This window comes from Pangasianodon hypophthalmus, chromosome 4 (genome assembly GCF_027358585.1).
Source record: "Pangasianodon hypophthalmus isolate fPanHyp1 chromosome 4, fPanHyp1.pri, whole genome shotgun sequence".
Lineage (NCBI taxonomy): Eukaryota > Metazoa > Chordata > Actinopteri > Siluriformes > Pangasiidae > Pangasianodon > Pangasianodon hypophthalmus.
Window position 1 is genome coordinate 31163100 of NC_069713.1, and position 25558 is coordinate 31188657.

Here is a 25558-nt window from a genome sequence, read left to right on the forward strand (position 1 = left end):
ATAGCGTCTGTGGTGAATTTACCACTGACTGTGAAACAAAGAGATTTCGTTAAGAGATTTCTTTTTTCTTCTTCTTCTTCTGGTGGCTGATTCGGGGTTGGGTGGGACTATATTTGGCGTAAGTGACATCAGTGCTACTAAATTAACATTCAGACTTAGCCATCTGCTCATGTCAGCTCCACTTTTACCCCAGTCACAGAAACTGAACTGACTTCTTTCCTGGTCACTCAGCAGCTTTGTGCCTGGGGATGAGCAAAACTCTATCTAATTACAATTTTTACCATTTTATATACGCTGATTTATTGTAAAGGCAGGACAGTGGGTCAGTGGGTAGCATCACAGCTCCAGGGTTGCTGGTTTAATCCTAATCTTGGTTTACTGTCTGTGTGGGGTTTCGAGTTCTACAAGCATCTGAATGGGTTTCTTGCAGCTTCTCCGGTTTCCTCCCACCATCCAGGGTGTATTCTCAGCTCGCACCCAATGTCCCTGGGATAGGCTCGGGACTCACCGCAATGCTGACTAGGATAAAGCAGTTACTAAAGATGAACAAATGAATGTTTTTGTGTTTATATGTGGTAATGGTGAGTAATTCTACATAGGGTACTTTTTTTAGTGGTAAAAGCAATGAGAATTAGCAGAGTGACTGCACTGTGATTGAGATTGAGATAATAATGGTCTACGTATTATAATCAGGCAGACGAGCTGTATTTTTTTTATCTAAGTTCATTTCGCTAATACTCATTACTTACACAAGGGTACATTGGAAAGCCAAGGCTACAGTTTCTTTCAATGTGTTTCATGTTTGTATAATAAATTCGGACAATATTTATAATAGAAAACACACAACAAAGTTAATCCAATCTTGCCGACCTTCACCAGCAAAGCTCACGACCATCAACGGTAAATAAGCTGCTCGCTGACACGTGATTGCCGGTAGCTAAGCAAGAACAAGCTAAGTAAGGATAAGCTTTGTAATTTTAATCCATTTTATTAAACCAGATGTGATATTCCTGCTGCTTCAGCACAGTGTAGTGCCATGCTCTTGATCGGGTTAGCTTTTTAAACCAGCTGAAAGAAGAACGTAAATCTTCGAAAAACGAAAAACCGCGATCTTACCTGATTGTGTCACTTTCCATGATCAGTGTGCTGCTAGAAATATGTACAAAATACACCAATACACCATGTTCACTACTCGCTTTTCTAGCACTAGCACTTCACATGCCTGTTTACATCGCTTGCAGAAACACCACTGTCAATCATGACGTGATCAGATTTTGATCAGACAGAAAATAGGACTTTTTGTAGCTTTGAGGTAAAATTAAATTGTAGTCAGGAATATTTATTTCTATAATCCACCACGGGTGAATGCTTCATGTTGTGTGGGCTTTAAAATGTCTTCTATATGGTGTGTGTGTGTGTGTGTGTGTGTGTGTGTGTGTGTGTGTGTGTGTGTGTGCAAACCTCATATTTTGTCAGTCAGACTTTCTTCCCTGCTTTCTGGAGAGCAATGAAGCATGACAATTGGTTTGCTTTTATTTTACGAGATGTTTAAGATCATTTTGCCAAATGGATTTGAGGAAAAAAATTTAAAAAAAAAACAACGGAAGTTCTTCGGAGAATATCTTTGTGGGGGAAAGGAACATTATTTCTTCACTTCTTTGAGTGGAAAATAAATTTTATATTGTTCGTTTTACCCCAATAATGCCGAAGCCGGTCATCCTGCTTGATCTGAAGTTGTGACATACAAAAAAATAAAAATAAAAAACCACCCTGATTTTGGGTTGGACCTACCAAACCATGAGCTTTCCATACCTTTCCACTCCTAATCATCAGCTGCAAAGTGTAGATGGAGTGTGATACCATTGTCTTCACACAGGGGGAGCTAAGCAACTTCACTTTGGTAGTTTTGAGACTTTTGGGAGGACGCTAAGAACCCAAACCGATACCAAGGTGGCCAGTTCAGTATACCCGTCAGGGAAAAAATGGGCACCGATCAATGTCAGTCTTCATTATGGAACAGAAATCAAAGCTATCACCACAGAAAGCTTGCTATTTTTAGCATTTCACATACATTTGTTTTTCTGTTTTTATTTATTTAATGAAACACCATTATCATGTATCATGTATCACGTATCATGTACTCTTGAGGTATCTTCACACCTTAAATACAATCTGTTTAACCTGTATTACCACCTTTCGCCATCCAGGAGAACTGCTTCCACACATCCGAATGACCTTGAGAGATGATTGACGGCTGACAAAACTCCTCATCACCTCAATTTTACAGGTGTTTAAGCAGATTTCATGAACATTACACTGAATATCAGTGTGTTTCTCAGGCATCTTAATGCTTTGATATTGAATTTATGTAAATTTACCTTTGTTTAAGCTTTAATGGTATGACATGAGTGCTTAAACTGTTTTGATGTGTTTTATAAAAGTTCATTTGTGACTCTTTTCTTAGATGATGACAATTTTTTTGACTTCTTAGCTAGAGCTAAAGGTATTTTGCATGTTTTTACCCAGAATTCATTGCTGTTAAGGTTTGGGTATTGGCTTTTGTTTTCATACTACTCGTATTTCCTTCTCCAGATAAACTTCTAGGCCTTCATTTTGCTTTCCTAACACCCAAATCTACCAACTTGCTCAGGTTCAACAACATACCATAACAAATTTATATCTCTATATTCAGTGTTTTTGGCGCCAAAACACGCGCGTGCGGCACTGAGGCGCTTTTCTGAGGCGGTTTCTTCCGTCCAAAACAAACGAATAACATCTCACTATCTACCCAGAGCTGTCTTTCTTTCTGTATAAACGTGTAAATGTTTAAAATCTGTATATATGTGATACTGTTCGGTTAGTTTACTAAGCGTGAGAGACACACGACGGCGAAATCTAAACTGTGCTCAACACTTCTTTCTCTCCAAACTCACCTCAGAAGCGCGAGTGGACGGTTTCAAGCTCCCCACTCGGTGAATTGATTCTACTACAGGTCCGCCTGAAAGCGGGCTCCGGGCAGCGGGGGGGTTTACTTCTCTCCACTCGTGTTTATTCTTTAAAATATCAAAAATGCTCATTTGAATTACTTCTTCTTAACATTAAATAGGCTTCGATATCTAAGATATATCTAAATCTCCACGTAAATTCGTGCGCACCACTTTCCCGAGTGGAACAACGATTTGTCTTTCCCCCTGCAGTAATAATGAAACATTCCACAATTTATTCCAGGGAAAGACTGACAGTTTTTTGGGTCATGAAGCAGCTGTTCAAGTCAGCGTCTCGCCCTCCCTCCGCGGGAATAAGAAATGAGTACATTTTAAATTAGATAAGTAAGATTTTGCCGTACAAATACATCGAGTTTTTATTTTAATAAAAGGGTGGGTTTAATGAGATGGTGTATACATGAAGGAAATTAGGTTTTTAATGCTTTTTGTAAACACAACTATACCATTTTTTGCACACAGGCAAAGTTTCAGGTTTATATAGCCTACTAACTACACTAGAAATACATACACACACACACACACACACACACACACACACACACACATATATATATATATATATATATATATATATATATATATATATATATAAGCAAAACAAAACCGGATTGCTCATCATATGTGTCATATGGTCATATGTCACTCATCTATGTTAAAAAGTTAGCATAAATTATTCAGATCAGATTGACTTCCATTTGCTAGATTATCGCTTCTTCTTGCCTGTGGGACTTCTTCTTGCAGTGTGAGTCATTACAGTACAAAAAAAAAAAAAATAACCACAGAATAGGACTATTTATATTACAGCTAAGGTTCAGCTCAGTGTGTTCATGTCTCAGATGCTTTGCATCCCTTTGCCTCGGCACATGGCTTGTTCAATAGCCTATAAGTCCTGTTTGTGGAGAAAAGTGGCGAGACGCAATGCTCTTTGATCCTATAGGTCTGGGTCAGATGTGTCGGATTGCAGTCATGGAGGGTGAGGGTACTGCAGAGTTTCCGTCTCGATTTAACGCAACTCATTCAACTTATCAGCAGACTACGAAAGATTTGCCTCAAATTTTACGCTATGATATAGCACGGAAAAGTCTTTATAACGTAAAGACCTAGAACATATTTTCCTGTGGGTCTGTACATAAAAGGTTTGTAAAAAAAAATGTAATCCGAAATTTTTTTACGTTAAAAATGCAAGTGTATAACAGTAAATAACAGTGACGGTTTTCAGTTGACATTGACTAGCTAGCTAAGCGTAGGTTCACACTAGCAAGAGACAAAGCGACCAGTCGTATGCCGCGCGTGGTCCAACGTTTCTTCAGTTCCCTACTCAGAACTTTATTTCTATTTCAATTTTGACGTGCGAAAAAGTGGAAGAAAAACTTACTACCGTGGTTTCATCTTATCCTGTCATATACAACCTATCATTAAATGTGTATAGAGACATTACGAAGAAAAATAAAGCTTGGAAGGACAAAGCAAAGATTGCCACTGGTGAGTGTGCGTAGCAAGTACAGTTAGCTTCAAGTTTAGCATGTAACATGTAAATCAAACTTAAATACATTTTAAACAAATATGATGTTTATTAATCACGTAGTCAGCTGTAGGCTATTGATTTTGGCTACTACCTTTTCTCATTGGCGCAAGAAAAAAACCAAACCATATGCGACACAGGCGATGTGTTGCTTGCTAGCGTAAACATAATACATAATAGAGTTAACAGAATACTTTGTTGAAAAAAAAAAAGTAAGATACCTCAAATGTATTAAATGAGCCATGGCATAGTTGGTGTTCAACGTTTACTTCTTTATTTTTGCATTGGTGCTACAAGGCTAACATAGCTAGCTGTAAATTAAAGTCACAGAGTATTACTTATAAACATGAGCAGAATTTCACCAATTATATTTTAAAAATATAATATTTAAAATTTTTAAAAATATACAATTATATTTTAGGGCAGCCATCTTGGACAACCAAAATCCCTTTTTTTTTTTTTTTTTTTTTTTAACGTAGTGTAGTTTAGAATTACTGGACCTACTAGACTCAACCCCCCAACATTTAAAAGTGGAACTGTGTTGTAAAGCGGGAAGTGATACAGATGATAATTATAGTTCCAGTCAAATACATAAATACAGACTACCTAAACTTTTTTTAAACAAAAAAATGAGTTTTACCTTATTTTAAAGTGTGATTATGTAGCTTAATGTTGTCTAGAGCACGTATATGGCAATGTATATGGTATACGTATATGGTTGCTGCCTCAGAGCTCCAGGGTTCCTGGTTTGATGCTTAGCTTAAGTTACTGTCTATATATTTCACATGTTCTTCATTGTTCTTGTGGGTTTCCTCCAGGTTCTCTGGTTTTCTCTAGCTCCCAGAAAACTCCCTGAGTGTGCGAATGTGTGATGATCTGGCATCCCATCCAGATTCCCATTCCCAGGATAGGCTTTGGATCGACAAAGACCCTGATCAGGATCAGTTTAATCCAGTGTGTCAGAGGAGGGAAATTTCAAATCTTTGGGTCACACCCCTGTCCTAGCTGTTAGAACCTGATAAGTACGTTTTGCAGGCTGTTTTGCGCTCAGTCTTCCAACTTTTGGTTTGGCAAAGACATTATGTTTTGCTGAATCACAAATGGCTAATATATTTACATAGAGAATGAAGTAATGGCTTTACCTTGGATTAATGATATATTCCTTGACAGAATATTAAACCATACAGTGTCCCACCCCAAATTCTGCTGACATTTACATAGGAAATGTTACTATTTCGTACGCATGATTGCCCTTTTTTTGTCTTTTTTTCTGCTAATTTGGCCATTTAACATTTGCCACCCACTAGCTAGCTCTCGGCAGTTGCTCAGCAGCAACTAATGTTCTTCCACAGTATCTCCAAGAAGCAGGCACCCATATCTTTTTGATCATCACAGGGCAGCTGCACACAGCTGGACGAAAGTGTAGTCTGCCCTCTTTCACATACCTGAGCTCAGAGACACCCATGATTAGTCAATGTCACACAGATTGACAGGGGAGGAAGTACTGCTATCCCTTCCATACAGAGACCATGGCTAATTAATGGCTGCTTATATTTATTATAATTAGAAGCTTGAAAACACAGAGAATGGTGGGGAAAACCTCAAACATAGGCTAGGTTTTTAAGGCCTAGATAAATTGAACTTCCTGTCAAAGGACCTAAACTACTGAACAATGGCAGCATAAGCTGTGTGTCTTTTCAAAGCAAACCAGAAGTGGAGTCTTTTCCTCAAGTAAAGGTTTGTTTGGTCTCAGTCTGAAGTGAGCAGTGAAATCTAGATATCCTTAGACATTACGCTGTGCCTCTGTCTGTCTCGCAGTGCATCAGCTGCAGATGTCCACTTTACATCTGCAAAAATGGATTACAGCTATAATGCGATCCTCGTTGGCATGGGGACGCTGGTCAATCACTGCGGTTTAGATGAAGATTTAAGCCAGACAATTGCTGTCATCCGCTGTCGTTTTCTTCCAGCTGAACCTTGCAGGAACTCCACTTTGTCACTGTTTACCATCCATAAATTAAGTCAGCAACTTTAAACAAAAGCGATTGCAGAGGAGGTGCCATTTGGATTGTAAATACCTGACAGAAGAAAAAAACAGGAAGTCAGAGAATGGCAGTAAACTTTACATTCGATTAATGAAACCTGAGTCTTAAATATCACAAGCACAGCCTTATGTCATATTGAATGTGTAATAATAGCTAGGGCATGTTGCTAATTCACATTTTCACCATTGCTAGGTCAAAAATATAAGTCTTCTACAATGCTAAAAATCCTCAAGTATTACCAGTTCATCTTTAAAAATATTCTAGCAGTGTTATGTTAATTTGGCTAATTTAAAATAGATAATACTTCCTAGATCAGCTGGGTATGTTTACATGGAACATGGGATCCCAATCCAGTCAGATAAATTACCAGTTCACATTTTCATTCTGTTCCAACTCCTAACACACCTTGACAGCCTGACCCAAGTGTGTTTGTTCGGACAAAATAAAAAATGTGGACTGGACTACATTAAACGTCTTTCCTATGCCAATAATATTAAGCAGTGCTTTGTGTTCCGTAACTTTTTAACTAATTAATACGGAATTTATTTAAATGGAAATGTATTTGGCTGGCATGGTTTGGGTTCTTTTATCCTTTGCAAGGGCATGAGGGCTCAGTGAATTTTTTTGATCAGGATAAAAATGATGTAAATCTATATATATAGCCTTCCCACTTACCAGATCTCAACTCAGCTGAACACATATGGAAGCTTTTCATGCCCATCATCAAGACACCAGCCGTTTTAGAAGAACGGCATTCATCGTTCATAAGGTGTTCATAAGGTGCATTGAAGCTGTTCTGGTGGCTTGTTGTGTCCAGACAACTTATTAAGACATAAACTATCTGTAGATTAACAATATATTCAAAGGGCACTTCTCAACTTAACCGCATGACAAGCTCACAGACAGTAAGGAAATTTTAGAGGCTACACCATGACGCAGAATTTGGCTCAGCTCAATTCAAATCAATTTTATTTCCTTCAGAGCTATTTACAGTGAACTGTATCACATCACAGCTACAAAGGTCCAGGTTCAGTCAGAAATGAAGGAGGCCTCAAGAATGTGTGAAGAAGAAACACTTTTGGGAAAGAAATATTAAAAAATAAAGATCTTTTATAGACAGCAAGGAAATAGTGAATGACGTTGTAGAAGCCAGAGTATGCTGCTTCTTACAAAAAGTCTTGGTATTGCATATAATCCCAACTCCAAGGAACCCTCCAGCCCCTTCATTGTCACTTTTTTATGGATACGCCTACTTTGGAATGCTGCTGCTGGTGCTGGAACGGTCTCTATTAACACTTAAGTCAGCCCTGTGTTCCCAGAATTCCCCACACCATTTGGTTAAGAGCCACGGGCTCCAACTGGGCCTTAATAAGCATCATATGTGGAGTCAGTGTGGAGTCCCAACCCAAGACCTCTGCCTTGGCAGAAGAACCCAGCAAAGCAAGTAGGGCTTACGGGGCAAAGGTTTGACTTGATGATCCGGTACTTCTGGGTTCACTTTGCACCCAGCCATTTCTTTTTTTTTTCTGGGGTCTACTGGTGCCACGTATGTATGTGGTCTTGTTCAGATTTCTAGCTAAAAGACATTGTGGTTTCCTTAACTTTCCTCAATAGCCAATCTTATAGTGTTGACATTCTGTTTATTAGTTATTAGATACTGAGAGCTTTAATAAGGAGGCAGTAAGCAGAGTATGCTCTTAATCAAATGAAGCTCATAATAAAGGCTATGACTGCTAAGTTCCTCCACTCACCCTTACTTTAGTCTCACAAGCCAGACTTCTAGCTAGAGAGTATGGTACGTTTGCTTAATAAATGTGGCCAAGATCCAACTACTTTCACAGAAAGACACAATTTGACTGACGTGGCAGCTGACCAACCACAGACCTCGTCCCATAGCCTGTTGGAAAACACACTAGATTATCCTGTGTATTCATCACTTAGTGCTTCAAACTTCATAATTCTTTTAAAAATGGGAATATTTTTCAGTCCAGTCGTTAGATCTTGCTTTGAAAAGCTTATTGTGTTGCAGTGTTTTCACACTGGAAACCAGCATATGGAAGTATGGAGAACCAATCATAATGCTTAAACTCTAAAGATTCTGAAGCTAGAAAGGTGTACAAAAATGGGAGGCTGAAATGACTCAAATCTTAAGTGAAACTTTTACAATAGTGTGAGTTATTACAAATTTGCATTCATGAGACTGTGCTCTCTCTCTCTCAATTATGAGGGTTCTTTGTATGCAGAACTAGCTCTGAACTTATCCGCAGTATTCATGCTCTCCGCTTCTCAAACAGAGGGAGACACAGCAAAGCTGAGTGCTTTGATACAGGAAGCTAGATTGATTTATTGGATAGTGTGTGATAAAACTTGAACTAGTTAAGGCTGGCTTATGTCTTTTCATTGGATGCAGTTCTGTTCTTTTTTTTTTGTAACCTGTTTTACTCCATTTTCTACCAATTTATTCATATTCCAGTAACCACAACAGCTACCAATCAGTGAGGGTAAAGGGTAAAGCGCCTTCTAATCCTCCTTCCTCCCTCTATCTGTTTGAACTGTTGCTGACGCAACACGGTAGCTATACACATTGGAGGACAGCGCTAGCATCCCTCTAAACCACACAGACACCCATGATTGGTTAATGTTGCTCTGATTGACAGGGGAGAGATCATGTCATCCCTCCCACTCAAACAGCACAGCCAATTTTGCTCTCTTGGATTTCCAGCCATGGATTCGGCATCAGTGATCTCCTGACAATAGGGTGAATGCGTTTCTGTTGCACCACTTGGAAACAGATCTAATTTTATAGTTTTAGTCATCCAGAGATTGAGAGATCTGGATTTGAATTGACTAGCTAAGCTTCCTGTACCACTTCCCCTAGCCGTCCCCCCCACCACTGAAAGGTTTCTCCTCCTGTTCTGTCGGCTTAGTGGCTGCAGTGTGTGGTATCTTAATGGATGGTTCAGAGGCCACTGGCGAGGTTGGTAATACATAAATCAATTTGTAAAGACATTTCTTCTTGGGTGCTCAAGGGAGCTAGGGTTTTTTTTTTTTGCTTGACTCAGCGTAGCTTCTGCATTTAACCCAATGGTGGGGACCGCAGCTCCTGCTTTGTGGGTGGTATCAGCAATGCACCTTCCATAGTCCTGAAGGAACCTGTTGTTTGTCAAATGGCGCCTGTCGGATGCACTGGTGTGTTCAGGTGAAGGATCAGGAGGTCTGGGGTTGTACAAGTTTCCCCTTGTGTTAGTGTTGTTTCTCTCCACCTGATTTATGTGAATTTAGAATTCCTGCCCCACCAAAGAAACATGAAAAATGTAAAACACCCACATATATATATATATATATATATATATATATATATATATATATATATATATATGTGTGTGTGTGTGTGTGTGTGTGTGTGTGCTTGCTTGAGGGAACATTCTCCATGACACATGTTTTGCTCTTGCTCATTTTATTACGTCACTTTGTTGGGCTCGCTTCTATTAACCAGTAATTCATGGAAATGCAACGATTCCTGCCAGTCTTTCCAGAAATTTGCTTAATATTTGCAAAACATTTGGATGAAAACATACCTATTCTTTCACTCACTTGCTATCCTTCACTTTCTGTTTCTCTCTCTCTCTCGCTACACCTTATAATGTCTTCTAATTGAGCTAAATCTCATTATTCCTCCCCGGGCTAATGGCACTGTCACTATATGCAAGACTGCACATCTTAAAACAGATCAAGCAGGACTTTATGTCTGAGATTAACACCGTCTAGATGATGAGATCTGTTTGATTTCCCATGCTCTCATTCTCTCTCTCTCTTTCTCTCTCTCTCTCTCTCTCTCTCTTTCTCTCTCACACACACACCACAACATGTTTTCTAATTGGGCTAAATCTTATTATTCCTGGACATCTTTATACAGATCAACCGAGACTTTGTAAGTGGAGTTAACATCATCTACGTATAAGAGCAGACGGTTTGGTTTATCCATGCTCTCTCTGTCTTTCTCTTCCTCTCTCTTTCTCTTTCTCTCTCTCTCCACAGAGACGTCTCGCTTTTCTTCTCAATGGCTTCTTTCCCTTCCACATTCCATTGAGAGTACGCCTCTTAACACACGCAAGGCATGCTCTTAATACACGCCTGTTTTACTCGGTAAACCGAGACACCCCTTGATGCACAATTTGCATGGATCCGTGGCAAGATTTGGTTAGCCGTTGACAGCATCACGCGGAGAGAGACTTCAAAAAAGAAAAAAAAAAGGCCTGAAGTTGCTAGTACAGATTTGCCAGTGGAAGAACTGGTGAGTGAGTGTACTAGTGACTTTGTGTGCAAGTGCCAAAGAGTTTGAGATATGTCTTCTATGGAAAAAAATGTTTTGCGTGTATGTAAAGCAGGATTTATGAATGAAATAAAGCACACACACACACTCACAGAAATGCAAGGTTTTTCTGGTTGGTGGGGGGAGAATAATGGAAGCCATGCTTCTCCACTAAAGAGAAAAACTAAAGAACGAAGCCCTGGCCCTTTGTACCTCCCTGTGTCTGTAGTTTGTACACATGCTGTGTGCGTGCGTGTGTGTATGTGTGTGTGTGTGCGTAAAGGAATGGGGGCGGGGGGGATCACGGAGGCCCCGCAAAGAGACATGAGAGGCTCTGCAGGCTTGGCCTGGGGCACGACTGTCAACAATGTATGCCTCCGTCACTCAGACAAAAGCAGAACTGCAGGAAGACTCAAGAAAAGAAACACACTGGGTCGGTATTTATCACCACGTGTTCCACTCAGTTATGGAAAACACAACTGGCGTCGCTGGGAAAATGGAGAAACGTCTGTCTGATCCTTTCTTCAGGTCCAGCTGATGTGTTATTTATCCATGGGTCTTCGAGAAATGACTGTTTATGGGGATTTGGCATGAGGAGAGACATAGAATATGGTTTATATACAGTATAGAATTAGACCGTTTTACATTTCTTATTTCATTTGTTAAAAATAAATATGGAAATTATTATATTAAAATATTATATTTTATTACACACCTTTACTGTATTGATCACGTCCAGCAGTCAGTATTGAAAAATCTACTACAGTCAGGCCAGTTTAGGTCAGGCTTTGTTTTATAATCTCACACTGGCCACTTCACACACACACACACACACACACACACACATACATACCTTACCTCCCTCCCTCCTTCTCTATTTAAACCTTGTAACCCCCGTTATCATCATCATCATCATCATCATCACACTGCTGTATTTTCTTCCCTTTTTCGTTCCAGACTCCAGCTCCATGTTTTCTCCGCTGCTGCTTCGCCCTGACTCATTGTGGTCACATTTGCAAAGATGCGCGGTGCTCGCCAGCCGCGTTACACACTCGATGACCTCACTGAATCTTCTAATGCAGCCGAGCCTGTGGAACTGATTACTGTGGACTGGAGTTGCTCATTTATGCCCAATACGTAACCTCGGGAGAATTTAAATGTCTCTTTTTATGGGTCTGGTCTGGCAAGACACATTTTTATCGGTGGCACTGTTCCAAATCGGCTTGTTGCAGGCAAATGGTGTTTTTTAAAGCACCCTAAAATGTGGAGAGAAAGACAAGATCATATACAGACTATGAATAATTTAAATGAATAATTGATTTAATTATATTAGTAAATAATCTTTTTCTTTTGTAGTGTCCATACTACAGCTTGGTATATTTTATTACATTTCCTCAACCTCCGTCTCCTTCAATTGCATATTTAAGGCCAAACGGAGAAAACACACCAATATGCTAATCAGTTAAGTGACAGTTTTGAATAGAAGTAGGGTGTGTGAGGTGCAGGTCAGTGTAATTGACCGTACTGACCCCAACCCCCTTGGTCCATGATGAAGGAGCTGGAGGTTTGTGCAGGCCAGGAACAATTAAAGCTGTACCACGTTAATAAATCCAGCAGATGACAGCCACCAGCTTAAGGCGCGGTTAATCTCTAATTAACGAGGCCCCTCCCCTAGAAACCCTGTTAGCTATGCTAATTAACCCGCTGTTAACGAGGAATCTGCCAAAGCAGACTTCCTGTGGAGTAACCCGGTCAAATGTGACTGCACTAAAATCTGATTTGAGAATTGTTCTATGTTCTGCAATGGACAAACCAATTTTAAATATCATTGATTTATTTATCTGTTTATAGTGGTGAATAATGTTTTGGTTAATATTTAAAATTTTCCAGTCAGGGTGTCTATTGTTTGTAGCCCATAAATCATACTCTTGACTAGACCCAAAAAGTGAAATTACAGACCATTTCGGCATATAAACAATTCCACACACACACAAAAAAAAGGTTGATGTTTTCAGTTTCCTCTTGTGCCTGGTGTAGATTGAAAAAAGGGGACCTTATCAGTGGTTTTGCTGCTTGTCTCACCTAGATAATTCTTACCTACAGACATCCAGACGTTTTGTAGTTATGGTGTGGGGGGGGTTTCCTCTGTTTGTGTGCTGGAAAAATCCCGGAATTTCTCATTAGGCCGTGGAGTGAAGATACGGCGTACTCGCATTTCATTTGCATGTCGTTAACTTGCTTCGCCGCCGTCAAGACAGCCCAGCAAGCCTCAAAAAAAAAAAAAAGCTGTTTTCTCCACTTCTTTTCTCGCAGACATGCCTGTGCCTCTCCTCAAGCTTGAAAAAAAAAAAAAAACAGCCTGCTTTTCATCCCAGATGTGTGGAAAGGGTCATAAACTCTTCCTGGGCTTTAGCTAGCCCCCCTCCTCTCCCTATCTGTAATTGGATGCAACAGCGCTTGCTCCAGAAAAAAAAAAAAGGGTGTCTTTTTCCGTCCGAGGTGCCTGGTCCACATTCAATTAAAAAGAACCAGAGGAAAAATGGTGGCTGTAGAGGTTGTGTGGCACAGTCAGAGATCCGAGATTCGGAAACGGCGACAAAATGTAAAGTGTCTGAAATACATAGATGACTGATTAGCAATATAAACTTAAAAGAAAATAACAACATTAAAAAAAAATACCAGATGATGCATATCGTTAATGATTAACTAGGCCTATTTGTGTTGTGTTTAGGCGCAATCATACCTGGAAGAGGTCTGATTATTCAGCACTCAGATGGAGATCCATCTGGAATGTCGAGGCTTGTTTTCTATGCTAATTTGCAGGTGCTTCTGGGATGTTGAAGGTAAAATTGCGAAACCCAAGTTTGTTACAGGGACCTGCGTTTTCACTAATCAATACGAACACAACGTGCAATCGTATAAGAGCGGATTTTTTTGGTATGTACAGAAAAAAAGATAGAGATAGAAGTGCGGAAGGAAACAAGGACTTGAGAGTGTAGCGTGTGTGCGCGCATGAATGTGTGTTTATGTGTGTGTGTGTTTGTGTGTGTGTGTGAGACAAAGTGTTTGTGTGTGCTTCTTGAGCCAGCACAGCAGGTTATTTCTGTATGCATGGTGCATCTACTCATTCCGTGAGGAACATCTATCATTTTAGCCGGTGATTAATGACCATCCCGAGCCTGGCTGGTGCAAAAGCGAAAAAGCCTCGGAGAGGAAAAAAAAGGGAACGAGAAAGAGAAATGCCACTGCGACTGCGGCAAGTGGAGCCCTCACACAAACTCGCAGCGTAGTCCAATTCCCAAAGAAGCAATACAAAGCATTTCTCTTTTATTTACAGCAATGTTATCCAGGCCTGCCTGTCCATTCGGAATTTGCAGTTTTCCTGACTGTGGAAGAATTTGCTGATTATTAGGTTATTATCTTTCTAACGGTAAGCGGAAATGACATCATAGAGCTCACGGTCACGTAGGGTCAACTGTAAATCCAAACGAGATGCCAAAGACACATCCAATTCAATACCATCATAGTACATTGTATATTAAAAAAAAAAAAGCTGTTTAACCTTGGTGGTTTACCGACACGACTTGGACCCCTTTCCCTCCACGAGCATCCCGAGTGGCCCACCCAGCTCCAGTTTAATTAAATAATTACCCCTCTTTCTGAGCGAGTGAGCCAGCTATGGCTAGCGGTGGTATAAATCAAGCGAAAGGGCATCTCCTGATACGCAAATGAAAAACCGAGGCGCTGAGCGAGTGGAGGGACGGATTAAAATAAACAAAGGGTCGTGACGCACAGATGCCGATATGGTAATGAGGAGAAATGTGGATGTGTAGGTCACGTATTTCCTTCCCGTCTCCATGGCCTCCTTGTTAGTCCTTGCCTTGATAGTTCGCTTGCAGCTCAGGCACCATGTTCGCTCCTGAAGATGTGGACAGAGGAGCAAACATGGCTGGGAAAAGCGGCATTGTGATCAAGCAAACTGGAATAAAGTGGATATTAAGAGTGAAAAGGTTCTTGTATAGCAGTGAATTAAAGTCGTGATGTTCCCATTGTAGCCTCAGGCTGAGAGGACTGGAACAAGATGTGGTCGTCTGCTGCCTTAAGGTTTGGCACATTGTGCATTCTGAGATGCTTTTCTGCTCACCACAGATGTAAAGAGTAGTTGAGTTGCTGCAGTCTTCCTGTCAGCTTGAACCTGTCTATCCGTTCTCCAATGACCTCTCTCTTCCTACAAGGTGCCTTCGCCTGTAGAACGGGATGTATTTTTTTTCCGCACCATTCTGGGTAAACTCCAGAGTGTGTAGTTGTGTGTAAAAATCCCTCGAGATCAGCACTTTCTGAAAACTCAGCCATGGTCAAAATCACATTTGTGAACATGCATGATTTCACTCATGGTGCTGCTGCCATGTGATTGGCTGATTGAAACACCTTTTAACAGGTGTTCCTATTAAAGTGGGCGGTGAGTGTATACGCAAAATAGTCCTACGATTGCAAATTCATAAGAAATCCCAAATCCTTATGCTTAACGCCAGGGGATGGAGTTATAGCTCGGTCGTAGCTTTGCTTCCGATTTCTTTCCTACTAAAATTGTTGGAGATCAGGTTGACTGACTCCAGTATCTCTCTCGCAGTCCTCTCTGCATTTCCATTCTCTTCTCCTTCCCCACACACACACTCACACACACACACACACACACACAGAGCTCTACGCTCTATTCAACCCCCACCCCCCACTGCTCCAACACCCACAACACGCAGCCCAGAGCAAAGAGGATTTCTTCCTGGCACTAATAATGAGATATTTTTTTTTTTCCTCGAAGCCTGCCTCCACCGATATAATTCAACAGGGGAACCAGAAATACACGTACATTATACATGTATGGTCCTGCGTCAAAGGGGAGCGACTTCAATATGTCATTCCTAACATCTGTGTTCATTTTTATGTGGATTTGTTTCTAAATGGAGAAGGGAAGAGCAGTGATATGGATGGTGTGATAAGATAGAGATAAAGTTTGTGGTCTAGAGCTAGATCTACTTCAGTTCCTCCGAGGTTGACATGATAGAGAGAAAGAGAGAGAGAGAGAGAGAGAGAGAGAAGGAGAGAGAAAGAGTGTGAGGTATGCTCCATGTGAATTTGCCATGGTTGAAAAGAGTGAATTTTTGAGGTTTGGTGCATGTTTGTACCATGATGCAATTCGCCACAACTTGTTTGCAGTGCACCGTTTTTTTTTTCTCCCCCCTCACACACAGCTGCATGTTGCATCCAAGACTCCTTGGTTTTAAAATTTTGCACCATATAACACTAACTGCTATTAACACGGAATCATCACGCACTTTGTATGATTCGAACGAGCATCGAATATTATCAGGAAAAAAATGCAACAGGACAACCAATCGTGCCTGATTTAAATTTCCTTCAGATGCATTTAGAATATATATGTGTGTGTGTGTGTGTGTGTGTGTGTGTGTGTGTGTGTGGAGAAGATTTCTTGGTTGTGCAGCAGTGGTTGGAAAAAAGCAAGTATTTACTATTCTCGGAGTGTCTCGTCAAGTCTCTCTCCATCCCTCACTATCTCCCTCGTCCTCTCTTCCTCCATCTCTCTCTCTCTCTCTCTCTCTTTCTCCCTCGCTCATCGGGAGATAGCTCCGGATTATAGGCGTCGATGTGAAATTTTCGGGCTTCTTTCTGGAAGAAGCAGAGCACGAAAAAAAAAATATATGCAGGCGCACCACTGAAAATAATGCATGAAATACATAAAAACATGGCTTCTGCGTCCTACCTTGGTTCCTCTGCCTCTTAGGCCCATTATACACTGCCAACCTAAAAAAAAAAAAAAAAAAAAATTGCAGAGTTCGAATGAAGTGCTGAGTGATACCGGCTTTGTTCCAGCCAATATCATTGTGCCTGTGCCTGAAGAAAAATGGACAAGGCTACATCATTTTTACATATTTTATTTGATATTATTTTAATATATGTAAAGAGAGACTGTATAAGTCTTGGGCTCTTTTTTTCTGGACTCTTCTAAACAGGAATCAATTTCCAACAAATGATTTGAGATAACGTTAGAAATTGCAAGAAGGAAAACATCAGTAATAAAAACATTCCTGCAATGTATGATTTAACCATTCAAAAAACATTTTAAAATAGTCAAGGGAACACTATTATAGCTAACTAGGTGTTAAGACCTTATTTTCAGTGATCACACACCAAATATGTAAGGAATAAAACACTTAGAGCTGTGCTGTTATAGGAAAATAATCAACGACATGATGGTGTAATGTGACCTTGCACAAAGAGGAGGTAAATAGCAGCTATATATATATAGGTTCCATCACTTATTCTTTAAGGTGATAAAACAAAAAATGCCTGAAAACCTAAAGAGATGGCTTTTACAAACTGTTACAAACTGCTAACACTGGAGACTCCTTCCATAAATGATGAATTCATTGTTACCATAGAAACAATAATGTATTTTTATAGCATGATTCACTTTGTAGCCAGAACAACTGTCAGAGCTGCTGTTACAGAAAATTACAGTGGTATAATATGAAATAACTGACAATGTGAAATGATGAAATTTTCATATTTAAAAAAACTAAAAAAACAAAAAACAAAAAACAGTCACATAACCTGCAATGAAACAAACCAGAGAACAAGTCTAGAAAAGCTTCATAGTAATTAATCAAAATGTTCGTAATGTTTTCTGGGGACAAATGATGGTCCCATTTTCATGTTATTCATCATATGTATTTACGACACCCACATACGCTTTGCTTTACCTCATGGTAGGGGAATGTACTGCCTAATTTATGCTTGATGGATCTGCTTATTTGCAAATAGAATTTGTGCATATGACAAAAGAAGGTGAACATAAGTTCTGTCATACTGAGAAACGTTAACATCACAACTTATAATCTCTGAGCTATCCGAATATTTCCGTCAAATTTGCATGAACATAAACAATTGATGAGGAACCAATTGACTGGGATTCAAGAGGATGCAATGCCATTTACTCATGGTTCATCTGTTCTTACTGAAGAGGAGGCAGCTATGACTTCTGATCTAGATGATCATCAGAAAATTGGATGCTATTTGGATGCTTTCATACCTACTTTGTTTGGTGTGGTTTGGTGATGTGAACTCCTCCAATACTCGGGTGTGAACCAAAAGTAGCCAAAAGTGAACCAAGGTTCAATTCATTACTGACCAGAACACCATTTTATGATGGGCCACACCATACTGATGCTGAGTGCTTTTATCACAACTCTAAAGGTAATTTCAGACCAGCAATGTGGCGGACTGAATGGCATTGCCCCTTCACAACTCCAGGGTCCCCGGTTTGATCCTGAGCTCGGGTTACTGTCTGTGTGGAATGTCACACGTTCTTCCCGTTTGTGTGTGGGTTTCCTTCAGGTTCTCCGGTTTCTCCCTGCCTCCTAAAAAACACATTGATCGACTGGTGTACCATCCAGGGTGTATTCTTGCCTCGCATAAAGTGCTTATTGAAGATGAATGAGTGAACCTTTTTGGCATGATTGAGAGAAGGAGGAGCACCAACTCTTTTACGGGTTCTGTGAAATATTAAAACGTATACTTTTCGTTAATATAGAAGAACATACATAGATCACCTCTCCCAACTAGATGATATGTTTTTTTTTTTTCTAGAGAACGTAGATCAGTACGAATTGTGCAGACATGTTTAAATAAGTTTAAATTGTAGGGAATATTTTTTTTCATGCCAAGGAACAGTAAAGAACAGTGGAAATGAGTCTAAAATTGGTAATAGCTCCATAAGGACGTATAATGTCAGAATAATCAGTTTATTAACCTTGCTGTAAAGTGTAGTTTTGGCATATTATCAGTGAATACAGAGTACAGACGTGAGTAAAAAAATACTGCTCCGGTAGTAATAGTTCATTTGAGTAAAAGTAAAAGTACCAATCAAGAAAATGACTCGAGAAATTACTTAGGTAATTACTTTAAATTACTTTTTTACATGTCTACATTTTTTTTTGTTTGAACAGTTATGTTAACTAACCAAGTGAGCTATGCTGAAGTGAACACCGCTTCCGTGATCAGCTGCATGTTAGCTAATGGCTTCTTCAGGTTGGATGTTGAGCTGTAAAGCATTGAAACTGAAGATACCTGATAAATTGTTCCAGAGATGCTCATCTGTCTCCACTGTCTCAGACATTGCTGCCCCAGCATTTGGCGCTGGAAGTGTGTACTTTTATCAGGATTTATGTTGATTGGCTCTCGAAAGTACTGTACATTATTTAAAATTTGCACACTGTCTTTTAATTGGTTGTCTGTATTTTCTCTTGCATGTTGTACACAGGTAAAACGACCTCCATGAACCCCAAAAGAAATGTAAAAAACCAATGACCAGTGTGGTGAGTTGTAAAATCATTGTGATGTTAAAACCAAATAAATGAAGAAGACAAAAACCTAACTCTGGTGTTAATGTGGAGAAACATCTACCATTCTTCTGCTCTTAAACCAAAGCGGCCAGTGGCATCTCCTCAGGATCCAAGGGACTGTCATATGAAATGATATCAGGTTTAAAGTGGAGGAGCATCCTCTTTACTCTTAGTGTACAGGACGCAAAGACAACTCCTCAGGATTAAAGGCTCATGATGTTCCTTCACAGCAAGTCCGATAATATCTCATGAGACGTAAGGCGAGGCAGTTCCTGAGGCAGTTCCTGTAGCCGTGACTCAGAGTGAGCTTGGCCGGAAGGGAGGCCAGGAGAGACCGCAGGATGTTTTGGATAAACAGGAGCAAACCCAGCATGTGTGGTCAAGCTAATGAGCTACAGCAAGCAAAATGAACTTGTTCCATAGCACCCCACAGGCATCGTTCTCTCACCAGGAGCAAGTAGCTTGAGTATACCTCACTGTACACCTGATAAGACTGAACAAACTGTACAAATCCACTACTTTTTTTTTTTTTTTTAGCTGTGACTTTATGAAATTCGTATTATTGCTTTTTTTTTTCTGTCGGTAAATTACAAGGCTGGAATGGTGTAAATAGCTCAGCCTGATTAAGGATGAATCATGGAAAAGGCTGGTTCTTTTTTAGTCCATTCTTAAATGTGCAACACAGGAAGCAAATGCTAACCTTAAAAGTCTCAAGTTAGTACAAGGCATTGTACAATAGAGAAGACCAAGGCTTAAAATCAGCTACGACTAACCAGCAAAGGAAATCTTAATAAAAAGCTTGGACATTTTCAAATTCTTTAATAATAATTTTCATATTTCAGATGCGTGTCAGACTCCAGTCTTAGAGGGCCACTTGATTCAACTCATCAGCTAATTACCAAGACTTTCATGAGCTAAATTTGGTGTGTGAGAAGAGGAAAAACACTAACGTGTGTAGGGCTGTGGTCAACCACAACATCCTACAGAATATGATGCCTGTACTTTTCAAGATGTCTGTAGTCTCAGGCAGTCATGTACCACAAACGGGGCCCCTCGTGTGAGCATGGGCGTCTCTCAGATGCTGTTTAGAGGGGGCTGGTTACAACAAAGGGATGACTATGTCTACAGGCCGCACACTGGTACACTGACATGCACGTACACAAAGAGTTCACAACTGTTCAAGGTCTATAGTAGTTTGTTTGTTGAAGACCAAATCCGAAATGTTCAACAAATTCGTAACTGTTATAAAAACATATAAAATAAGAATACACCTTCACACAAGTCTTAACACTGATTACAGTGATTCTCAAATCTGATTGGTTGGAAGCTGTTAGTAGTAGCTGTTAGTAGCTGTTAGTAATTCAATTCACAGGGTTACATTATTGCGATCGTTTCTATAGTAACAACTCATTCACTGGGACTTCCATAGTGGACGCTCCACATAATCTAAGGCGAAACAATAAACAAACTTTTTATTGTTATTTAACAAAAACAAACATATTACTGTTGATACGGTGATGTTTTGTGTAAGATGAATATTTATGGAAGGAGTGTCCAGTGTCAGAGCCTTCTTGGTAACATGACAAGCTGCATTTTTGTGTCTTATTAACTTCAGTAGAGAGAAATGTGAGGCTGGTGAGGAAACGGCTATTTATAGCTGCTATAACTTGTGTTAAAATTCGTTAATAGATTGCTTCTGGATGTGTCGTTATTGGAACATAATTTTCAATGCATTGGGCCATACCACACCACCCTGTCGTTGATTATTTTCCTATTACAGCACACCCTCAAGTGGTTTATTTCATACTTAGCAGACTGACAGCACCTAGTAGAACTTCTACGCTAACTCCATCCACACCATTAATTATGCTAACAACCATAATCATGGTAAGTGCAACTTTTTCCCTCACTAGTATATTACAATTCAATATTTTGATCTAAGCATTTAGCAACTGTTTCTATATTTACATTACATTTACAGCATTTGTGAGAAACATAAGTTTGAGGAAGTGTTTGGGAATCTCCATCAAAAACATATCCTTATGATAGTGCTAATAGATCATGGTCTAAGAATACTATCAAGTTTCTAACATTTGACAGGTTTTTTTTTTTTTTTGGCAAAGGATGCTGCGAAATCCACCCCTTCCCTTCCAACTCTACTGCGCTTACACTCACAGCTATGTTATTTACAGATACATTATCTAGCGTACAAATCTTCACACTTCACCACATGGGCTGTGTAAGCCACAAGTCACAGGTCAGTAACGTCTTTGCGAACTTTTCTTAGCGAAGTATGTGCAAGTTTTGATCAATTTCTGAGAGTAATACAGAAGCAAGAATTAAATTCCTGTTGGCAAGACACAATGTTTTACCTATAAATTGGCAACGCTGGCCACGTAGATCGGATTGTGTTCGAAATACAGCAGTCTGATTTACAATTTACCTCCAAACTGGTAGAGTTCCTCACATTGTCCTTGTGTGGACTGGCTTATGTTTAACTGTCGGTTGTGTTATTGACTATGCAAATGTTTACCTTCATTGTAATTCTATGCTTAGATTAAATTGAAAGTCTTTTATTTTGTTGACCGAAATTGGATCTCCCCTAACCTCCACAAAAACCCCTGTAGCTGCCAATCTACTCTAGAGAAGGATGGCGTAATCCACCCCAAGTACTTCAGGTAAGATTTTGGAAATCCAGTCTTGAAGACCGACTGCTCTGGACAGTTACAGTTTTCCTTCTCCAAACACATAACATCCAGCTCACCAGCTAATGGTAACATCCTTCATGAAGCTGGATCAGGTGGGAGTAGTAGACCCATGTCAGGTTTGTATAAACTACAGCGCAGCAGTCTGATTTACAGTCTGCCTCTAAACTGGTACCGTCACCTAAATTGTCCTCACATGGGTTGGATTGTGTTTAACTGTTGGTTGTTCTACACAACAGCCTTTCACATGTATTACTCGGTTTGTGAGTCCAAATCAGAGAAAATTCATACTTTTGCTTCATTTGCAATTTGTTTTTGCTTTGATTTCACACGGCACATATTTAAACGGACCAAAATAAAATTAGTTGAGGGCTGCTTGAGGCTGAGAAGGTACTCATAAAACCCAATTCTTTTGTTAGAAATACAGAATTGGAAAAAGGTAAACCAACAATTTTTTCCAAGTGTGTGTCCAACTCACAAAAATCACCCAAGAACAAAGAACAGAGAGTCGGCGCTAAATAAACCAGTAGATAGTTACTACTCATAAATAACTAGTTTAAAACATTTTGTGTGTTAGATCAAACATTCGTTTTCTCGTTTTGTTGTTCGGCCCAAATCTCCAGAACACATGGCATTTCTGTAGCACTGAAGCTCTGTCCTTTGGATCGGTTTTTAAGAAAACGCTGGACGCAACCCAAAATACACAACGTTTGGTTGGGTTGTTTCAAGAGTACTTTGGCAAAGGTGCTTAAAAAGCTCAAAAAGAACCAGGAATATGGAGTCAGTGGTGAATAAATTAATAGGAAATTACATAAATAACTAATTTTGTGCGTCAGATCAAATGTTATGTGAGTCGGTATAAGTTTCCCGAACACACGGCCCCTCGATTTGTCATTTCGTCTCATGATTCTAGAAAAAAATGCCACCTAGAACCCAAAACACAAAGCTTATTCGTTTGAGTCTTCGAATCACTTTCTCGATCGAACCACGGTCTGCAACCGGACCGACACCGCCTCGCTCAGACGCTCGCTCGCTCTCGGACCGGGTGTTTTGGTCCTGTGATCACTGCTGTGTTCTCACCTGCCAAGAGAGAGAGAGAGAAAGGAAAAAAAAAAAAAAAACCCAGCATGTTTTGATTTAAACGGACTAAATGACTCACATGTCAAAGCTCCTTTTTAAAATCAATCAAACTGTCCTGTTTGGCCAACAAACAATTATGACGGAATGAGTTGAAAAAGTTGTGGCGTGTGTCAGGTCATTTTCGGTGTGCGTTCCCCTTTAAGAAGCCCCCCCTTTCCCCACAGCAGAGGGAGGGCGAGTAAACTCCCGGAACAGCGATTGAAAAAAAAAAAAAAGAAAAAAAAAAAAGAAAAAAAAAAAAAAGCTCTCGCGGCGGACTGTTTCAAGTCCCCCCCGGTAGAAACTGTGCCTGATTTGTGGCCGATGTTGGAGATGTAAAAAAAAAAAAAAAAAAAAAAAAAAAAAAAAAACAGGAGGAGGAAGAAAACCACACACTACCCTGGGTAGCTATGGAGATGGAGCCTTTTCCTGGCCGCTTTCTTTGACAGGCGTCGAGTAGGGGCTTAAAAATCTTTCAAAAACGGAGTCCAACATGTACGCCAAAGGGAAAGGAGCCGTGGTGCCGTCCGATAGCCAAGCGCGAGAGAAGTAAGTTCAAAATTTGTGCGTTGTCACGGAAACCAAACCTGCCGTTAACGTTAAACCCTAAGCTAACTTACCTGCGCGAGCGCCGCGCGCGGACCCTGAAAACTACTTTACAAACTTGTTCAAACTTCACTGTTTTTAGTGGTTTTACTCCCTATTTTCTCCGCGTTGTGATTTCAGTTGTTGGTTTGTGTGTTTCTCTTTCTTTCCTTTCTTTTTAAATGCTCACGCGCTGCCTGGAAAACTCTCTTTTTTTGTTTTTGTTGTTGTTGTTGCTGTCGTTGGTGGTGTTGTTTACAGCTCGTGAGCTTCTCGCGCGCGTATTTTTAAGTGAACTTAGCGCTTATATGCAAACATTCTGCAAAAAAAAAAAACAAAACAAAACAAAACACACAAACACTATCTGCACAAAGCTGTGTGAAATTTCTGCATCTGCGCGAGTTTGTGTCCGTGCATGCTTTTGCACGGGGAACGGATCCGTGGTGCAACGTTTAATAACATATTTAAAAGGCGCGTGCATGCAAAATACCTGCAACTTACCTTACATAGGCGTGTTGCAACGTCACCTAGTCAGTTCTGCATTATTTTTTTAATGCAATTTTCTCAATTTATGCTGTTTTTGCAGTTGACAAAGTTTGCAAAGTTTTTATATTAGCAGTTGATTCATAATTCACGTTATGGACTTTTTATTTATATTGCTTTCATGCATAAATGAAGCATAAAACGTCCAGAACAAGTTTAGAGGCGCTTCATGGTCCTCCTGGGCATTAACACAGTGTACATGTCTTAATAAAACGTAGCAACATACATAGGTTGCTGGGTTTCCTGGTGGTGTGGTGATGTTATGATATGATGGTGACATTTATATTCAGAGAATATCATTGGTGCATTTAATAAAAGCTGGAACAGGAGTCAGATCATGGTGCAAGTGCACAGTGAAACCTTTTTTTTTTTTTTTTTGGGGGGTAGGTGGGCAAGGGCTCGCTTGGTTTGTGTACACCCCTCAGAGCTAATCTCCAAGTTATGACCTTAAAACATTCTTATAACTTTCTCTCTTTGACCCGTCCGGTGCGGCGCGAATGTCCCAAGCTGTGCACTTTTAAACTTTTCCAGAAGTTCCCTGTTTCCCAGAAGTCTTTGAGAGCGTACGATCCTCGAGACGGCGTTCGCTTTGCCCTGCTGAGTGTGTGCTGGAGTCTCAGCTTCGAATGTTTACACAATCTCTTGCTTTACTGATAATGTTACCACAGCCTCCCCTCCCTAAGCTGGGCTGGCGAGTCGCCCTGACCGGTTTAATCCGCTAGAACTGTGGCAGGTGCCGATATTTACAAATACCATAATCACGATAATTCCTTAATTTGCACGGAAATGTTTTCGTAGGCCAAAACCGAACGGACAGTTCCTGCCAGATTTACAAAAGTTTCTCTAATGCTTTTTTTTTTTTTTTTCCTCCTAAATGACGATTCCTTTAACAACGTTCACGGCACGGCTGATTAATTTGTAGCCCTGCCCACAAAAACTCCATAAAAGGCAAAGCTTACAGGTAGCTAAAAACAAAATGGCGACTAAACATTGAGAGAGCGCCCCCTAAAAGCATCTTATGCTAAATCTTAAAGTAGTGCGACTCAGCTAGTGCACCATGTCGGCTACCGTAGACACACTCGAACTCATTTCGTAGGGTGCCATTACTTTTGTTCTCATTGAATAGCTAGCTTTAGCTATTTGTGGTAATTTATATAGTTGTTTTGATTATTAAGTCGTTAACAAGAGTTAATAATTTTTTATTAAATTGTCAATGTTACTGAAATAAATAAGCTGTTTAACTTTATAACTGTGTATTTATGGGTTTGTAGTAATATGTTGCTAATTATATGATTTTAATTT

At 39.9% G+C, this 25558-nt stretch overlaps 1 protein-coding gene and 1 long non-coding RNA gene across 3 annotated transcripts in view; one reads left to right on the top strand and one right to left on the bottom strand.

Moving 5' to 3' along the window:
- Positions 1-4789: 4789 nt before the first annotated feature.
- On the bottom strand, positions 4790-17520 carry LOC113540631 (uncharacterized). The gene is made up of 4 exons (XR_004578005.2): positions 16664-17520; positions 16413-16569; positions 12982-13495; positions 4790-12140 (listed from the first exon to the last, which is right to left on the bottom strand). It is a non-coding gene; the product is annotated as an uncharacterized LOC113540631 (long non-coding RNA).
- A 5936-nt stretch (positions 17521-23456) lies between these two features.
- Positions 23457-25558, top strand: part of zgc:110158 (uncharacterized protein LOC553590 homolog) — a 59069-nt gene continuing 56967 nt past the window's right edge. Inside the window, exon 1 of one of the 2 annotated variants that reach the window (XM_053233196.1) lies at positions 23457-23677. In XM_053233196.1, the coding sequence (XP_053089171.1) occupies positions 23622-23677 (56 nt within the window). In that variant the 5' untranslated portion in view covers positions 23457-23621. The remainder of the gene's footprint in view (positions 23678-25558) is intronic. The other variant, XM_053233195.1, reaches the window with a different exon arrangement.